General features: G+C 35.0%; 1 protein-coding gene across 1 annotated transcript; it reads right to left on the reverse strand.

Moving 5' to 3' along the window:
• Positions 1–2,022: 2,022 nt before the first annotated feature.
• On the reverse strand, positions 2,023–5,139 carry LOC136226637 (BAG family molecular chaperone regulator 7). The gene is made up of 3 exons (XM_066015242.1): positions 4,212–5,139; positions 3,825–4,115; positions 2,023–2,412 (listed from the first exon to the last, which is right to left on the reverse strand). Exons 1-3 carry the CDS (start codon positions 4,908–4,910, stop codon positions 2,182–2,184), a joined length of 1,221 nt encoding a protein of 406 aa, XP_065871314.1. The 5' UTR covers positions 4,911–5,139; the 3' UTR covers positions 2,023–2,181.
• Between the last annotated feature and the right edge of the window lie 1,847 nt (positions 5,140–6,986).

The following is a 6,986-nucleotide window of genomic DNA, read 5'->3' on the forward strand; positions in this document are numbered from 1 at the left end:
GGGAATAGTCAATCTTGGAGTCCACTGGAAACTCACCTGTCTTTTCATGTTTCAGATCTTTTTGTCTTTCTCATTACCAGAATGAGATTAGAGATGGCAAATACTGGTGTAAATTATCGGGTTCGTGTTCATGTCAATTTCCGAGTTAGTGTTGAATGAGCCAATTTTAATCTACTTCAAAAAATTTCATGTCATAATCATGCTAACCTAATTAAGTTAGTGCTAATTTTATGTCACGTTTTCGAATCACATGTACTTTTACTGTTTACGTATATATATTAATGATGACTTTTTAAAAGATAGAAGGATTTGATACTATTTTTTAACTATTTAATATCATGTTTTAGATAAACATTTTAACACTAACCATCTAAAAGTCCATTAATATACATTAAGAATGACTTGCAATACAAAGAAAAGTTCAAGTCATGTTTTATTTTATTTTCTTTATGAAGGCGACATGAGAGCCTTGGCGCAACGGTAAACGTTGTTGTCGTGTGACGAAAAGGTCATGGGTTCGAGTCTTAGGAGCGGCCTCTTGCCAAATAAATTGGCTAGGGAAGGCTTGCCCCTAGTACACCCTTGTGGTGGGACCCCTCCCCGGACCCTCGCTCAGCGGGAACGCGTAGTACAACCGGACCTCCCTTTTTATGAAGGCGACATGAAAAAACATTAAAAAATATAATAATAATTTTAAATATTAATGTTATTTCATATCATTTACCCACTACATTAAATCTAAACACTAAAATTACTTGTTGAATTTGTATCGTGTAATCAAGTCGTGTATACGTTTACCACCTTTAATGAAAACATGTAGGATTTCTATAGGCAATATCATAATTTATATTTAAAACTTCTCGTCATGCATTTAATAACTTTCAAAAGAGTAAAGGATACAAATTAGCAAATACATGATGAGTAACGAGTAACAGGTACCATATATGAATATTCTTATTGTCATCCCAAACCCTTTTATATAAAGTTTAAGTAATCTAATATAAGATACCACATCCGTATCATTGTTATCCCTAAATGAGATCAAGGGATTACAATTTCATTACACGATTTACAAACACAATTACACGATTGTCATTTTTATGTCATATTATATATAATCATGATAACCGGTTTTGCCACCACTACCACTAGTGAAACCGAAGAGCATCATCACCAACACATGCGTGCCAAAGGAAACTCAGGATTTGCACTACTATTACAGTACTACTGCAACCATTTACACATTTTATTTAGTGATTGGCATAAAGTTCATTTGTCCACCTAAACTAAACTATAGAGCCTAAATTAATTAGCCCATCACTCTCCTTAAATCAGCAAAGGGTCCCTATATTATTTTTAGGTGGTTAATCAATCCTTAATTGCAACTTGCAATTCAAACCCCCTGAATTCAAATCACTGCTCCAATTCCTATTCCCCGAACCTCCGTCAACACTCTTCCATCTCAAAATCACCTAAAAATAACTGATATATTCAGTTCTCTGCCTAAAAGGAGATATATGATTTCATCCTATCAAAAACTTGCAGAACTAAGTTAGAAATACAAGTTTCAATTTTATGAAAAAGATTTTCTTTCTAGATATTTGGCACTCATTGCACCTGTTCGATTCACTGAATCAGAATCACTTAAAAAAAAAAAAAAAAAAAAAAAAAAAATCAATAATGGATGTAGTCTTGTGCATTATAATAAAAACTAAAAACGTGGGTCTAGAGATAATTTGCAAAGCTAGCCTAGAGTAAATATGAGAAAGAATGATCTTACTTAAGAAAGGAAAAGTTGAAATGCAGTTAAGAGAAGGGGCTAATTGATTCTAGCTCTATAGTTTAGGGTCAAATGGGCTTTATGCCTTAGTGATTTGTAAGTTCAATTTAGGGGTAGGCCAAGAGTTTAATAAGGAAAAGAAACCACGCAGCTAGCCCATAAAACCTGACCAGCTAGGCCTGAGGAAATTAATGAACAATCTATTGTCATGACTCATTGAGGACCAAATTCACGTGCAACAATACTGAGAAACAGTGTGTAATAAATAAAGCTAGCACATAATTACTCGGACAAAGTTCAAAAGGGAGCAGTCAAGGGAAAGGGACAACTTCATAAGTTCCAAGCAGCACCAGATTTTACAACAGCAGGAAAAGCAAACTAAGGAAAAAGCGATGATAATCTTACAAGCAAGCCTCAAAAGCCCTGGTTCTATTCTCTTCTTGATCAATCATTTGGACAACCTGAGCCACACTTTCTGCTATTTCCTTCCGAATCATACTGTCAGGCATATCAAATGTCCTCCTTTTCATCGAAAGCTGTTTCCCTGAAGGTTGGGGGTCTACAACATCAAGCATTGCCTCTAGCTCATCCACCATTGACCTTTTTGATGCTCGCACCATCACATCAGCACCCTGTATAATTGCAGCATATATCAAACCAATGAACCAAACAAATGTACATAACTACATCTCTATGTTTAATTATTTCAGCATGTGTTTGTTGCTACGTAAAGGTTGCTAGTAATATATATAGGGGTTGTGTGAGGACAGAGAGTAGCTTTCAAATATCATTCCGTTTAAGTCTCCTTTAAGAGATTTGGGGCTCTTCAGAGGAGAGAAACCCATGGTTGTCTCTGGCATAGAGTTTGTTTTCAAATTTGTTCAAGTAGTCAAATCTCATACGAATGGAGAAAATTGTTTGTAGCTATAGTTAAATTTACGAGCTCCTACCAATTACAAATTTCACAAATATATGTCATGTAAACTTCAGATAATAGCATTTGTGTTCATCACCCTCAAAAAATTCTTAAACTTTTGCTACTTGAGCTCTACAAACCCGCCCCTTCATACCTTTTTTACAAGGTGCAAGGTAAAGATAAAAGAAATTCTGCCTCAGCCACAGACCATATATCCACTCTAGCAAATTCATTTATATCATCATCATCCACTCAAACAAGAAAATTAGGAAGATATATTCTATGTTGGCTTCTCACCTATCTGAACAAGGTACACATTTATTGCACAGTCCCAAAAAAAGCGAAGTGCACTAAAAAACAATTACCATTGTCATTAGACTTTACCAGCAGTAGTAAATTAACAATTCAGGTCAAATAACATTGTTTCCTAATGCAGAAAACTTCAGATCAAACTTGCTGTATGCACGACAAAGCTGACGTTAACATAGCAGACACGAACTTAAATTTGAGATCAAATTAAAAAGGTAAAAAGAAAGAATTTTACCATGTCAAAGTAGATTAAAATTACTTAAAAAAACCTTTCGGACTCAAGTTTGAAATCACTTGGATTCAGATGTTAGTAGAGACCATAATAACCTGTTAAGGAAAACAAAAAGTCTCCAACCTAACGTTATTGACTGCATTCAAAATTATACCGTTGTAGCAGGACTTTCAGATTAAGCACTCCATAAGTTTTAAGTTCCCCACTCCCATAAACTGAATGAAACGCTAATATGATCTCAGTTCAAGTAATTTGATTCCTTTCAAAAAGAAAATGAAACCCGGATCACTAAAATTGAAATCTTCCCCATCGATTAACATCCTAAGGTCACTAGTCAAGTAAAGTGTCATTCAAGAACTCACGTACACGTATTTGAACTCCGTTATAATAAACATAAATAAACTTAATCGTATTTGAACTCCTATAGCTAACTATAAGTTGAAGTTATATTAAATGGCCAAAGATGCTGCAATGGAGATTTGGAGCAATGTCAGAGTGATTATCTAAACAACTGCAGTTTAACAAGGTACATTGAGTTTCAAAACATGATATTTTCAAATAAACAGCAGATATGTAAACAATGTTACCTCAATGGCATCAACTGTGAGAAGCAGGACAATAATTTTTTCGGAGAATCGCTGGCGCTCTGCTGCATCTCGGGCAATTTGACGACGGTAGGAGAAATTGTTAAACAGTGCTCTGATCTCTTTCAACTTCGCCTTTGCGATTGCAAGTTCCCTAAGTGCACGAAGAGCCTGTGATCTACGAATTAGATAAGCTCTGAAAGTCAGTTGGATCAACGCTGCAGCTTCATGAGGTGACAATTCCGTCTGTTTCCCCTTCCTAGCTCTTATAACTCCAGGTCTCTTTGCAAAAGCCTTAATTCAAATTATAATGTAACATAAGATAATGACATTTTCATAAAATACAATTCAATTGTTAAATCAACCAATTAAAATATGACGAAGCTGTACCTGTCGAAGAACTACAGCCCTATGATCATTGGGTTCTTGTATCTCAATCAGACGAACATTAGCCTCTCCTTTCTTATCTTTCTTCTCTTTCTTTTCTTTCTTATCCTTTTTATCTTTCTTTCCTGATCCATCACACTCATCAACATCACCACTCGACACTTCAAAAGTGTACTTCCGCGAGATCGGATGCTCCTCTTCTTTCCCCTCAACCTCAGCAATCCATTTGTAGTTCTTCTTCGCAACTCCAGACTTCTTTTCTTCTTTCTCCTTCTTCTTCCCGTCCTTGATCTCCGCAGTCCACTTGTACTTCCTCTCTTCCGGCCCCTTGATCTCCGCCGTCAATGTGTACTTCCGGTCACCGCTGCTCTTTTTCGAGCTGATCAACTTGTCAAACCTCGACTCGAGCTTGCTAACTCGATCAGACAGAGTCTTCAAGTACAACTCTGTGCCAGCTCGTTGTTGAATCCTCTTGTAGGAGCATAATGTAGGCGTTTTGCGGACTTCAATTAGATCCGTAACAGTATCGAACAACTCAAAGGGATCGGGAGCAGAGCTGAAGACATCAATAAGATCATTGGCTTCCTCTTCTACTAGAAATGAGGGAAAAGCAATAGGTTTTGGAGTGCAAAAGGATGATTCTCTAGCAAAAGCAGAGGGATAGTAGGGGTCGAAGATCTCGATTCTCCTGAAGAAGCTCATGGTTAACGAGTTGAAATGGCGAGTGAGATTACGAGTTAGGGTTTTGGTGGAGATAAGATGATGAATAAAAAGCAGTTAAAGGAGAAAGAGACAAGACTGTGAGCGGAACGAGGAATAAGATAGTCAAAAAGATGGGACTGATAGCGGGGCAAATTGGGAAATTAAGCAAGCAGAATCAGCAAGTATGGGGAGGATTGGGCGGAATTAAAAGCAGTTGGAAAGTGCTCGCCGCATATTGAGAAAGTAAATGGACAAAAATAACCATGTGGACATAGACAGGAGAATCTCAAAGTGCGATTACACTTAAAGCCATGGGACTGGGAGGTGGGGGCAGATTATGATACGCACGTGATCTATCATATGGCTCCAAAATGGGATGGGCTTTTGTTGCTTAGTTATAAATGCTGTTAACAGAGGCTAAGCTCCTATCTATCTCCAAGGCCCGTACCTTCGCTCCATAAGATCAAATCTATTATTTCTTTTTAAATAATTTTTTATTAAAAATATTTATTATTTTAAATTATACAAAAAAATATAACAAGTCTTTTTTGTTTTTTTGTAATTTATTCTATGATTTGAAGCTTAGAGCTGTTGGTATTCAATATTGATTGCAATGATTTGGAGAGAATGATTTGGAAAGATAGAAAGAATATATATATATATGAAAAGAGAGGAAGAATCCAGTTAATTGAAACTAGATCACAAATAATAAAGATAAATAGTGGATTCCATGTGAAAAATTAAGAAAGAAATAATTACAAGCCAATAGATAATGATAATAGGGAATTATTATCTTAACAACCCCTCAAGTCGATAACGAGATTGAAACCGTAAATGATGATATAGTATAGAGAATCGAATGCTCGAAAACGGATTGGTAAGAATGTCAATAACCCGATCCTTTGTTGAAATGAACCAAACCGTAATAAATTCATTTGACACTTGTTCACGAAGCGAAGTGATGATCAAGTTCAATGTACTTTGTGCGAGCATGAAATACCAAATTGACGGTAAGGTAGATAGCAAAGTCAAAGAAGCTCTATCATAGCATTTACTCTCGCCTTATTCTATTTCATTGGAAGAGCGAGTAGTGGTTGGTTGGTTGGTTGCATGTGTGGCAAGAAATCACACTTTGTCCCAGTTACATGCAGCTTCAATGGTAATAAATTGCACTGATTGGTGAAGAAGAGAACACAATGCCAAGGTCTTTGCTGATATGAATGTAGCGTACAATTCGCTTGACCGTTTTCCAGTGCTCATCAATTGTGCAGTGCAAAATTGATAGAGTTTGTTCATAACAAAAGCTATGTCAGGACAAGTCAAAGTGTTGAATAAGGTCGATCTACCATTATTTCCAACCAAGTTCGATTTCTGGTTGTTTATTGCACATTTCAGGACAAGTCAAAGTGAAGTATTGTTGAATAAGGTCGATCGGCCATTATTTCCAGCCAAGTTCGATTTCTGGTTGTTTATTGCACTTTAGGGTTTAAATGCTTTTCAATCTTGTTTATGTATTTGTTTATGCTCTATAATATATATTATTTGGGAGCAGATGTACACTTTAATATGTATTTTAGGTTAATAAAAAGATGTTATCTTAGGCTCTGTTCTTTTTAACTGAAATTAAGTAAAATGAACTGAATTGAATTCTACTAAAACTGAAATAATAATATAATCTTTTGAAAATAACAATAATTAAAATAAAAAGCTTATATAAATAATACTGGTTCTAATAATAATAATAATAATAATAATAATAAAATAAATATTAATAAATAATTATAATTATAATAAGCTTATATAAATAAATTACTGAACTGAACTGAAATTACTGATACTAAAATTAAGTGACAATGAACATGACCTTAGTTGGTTATTTGTTAAATTGAGTTGATGAACGGTTGATTATTGAAATTAGGGATCAACATTCTTAATAAAGATTAATGAACTATTTTGTGTATCTTATGCTCAAACTTAGTTGATTAACATTTCTTATGAAATTTTAAAGATATTTCAACATTTCGAAAATATTTCTAATAATCTGATATCACGTAGATTTCTTAACACTGAATAATG

Source organism: Euphorbia lathyris, chromosome 1 (assembly GCF_963576675.1).
Source record: "Euphorbia lathyris chromosome 1, ddEupLath1.1, whole genome shotgun sequence".
In the NCBI taxonomy this organism is placed as follows: domain Eukaryota; kingdom Viridiplantae; phylum Streptophyta; class Magnoliopsida; order Malpighiales; family Euphorbiaceae; genus Euphorbia; species Euphorbia lathyris.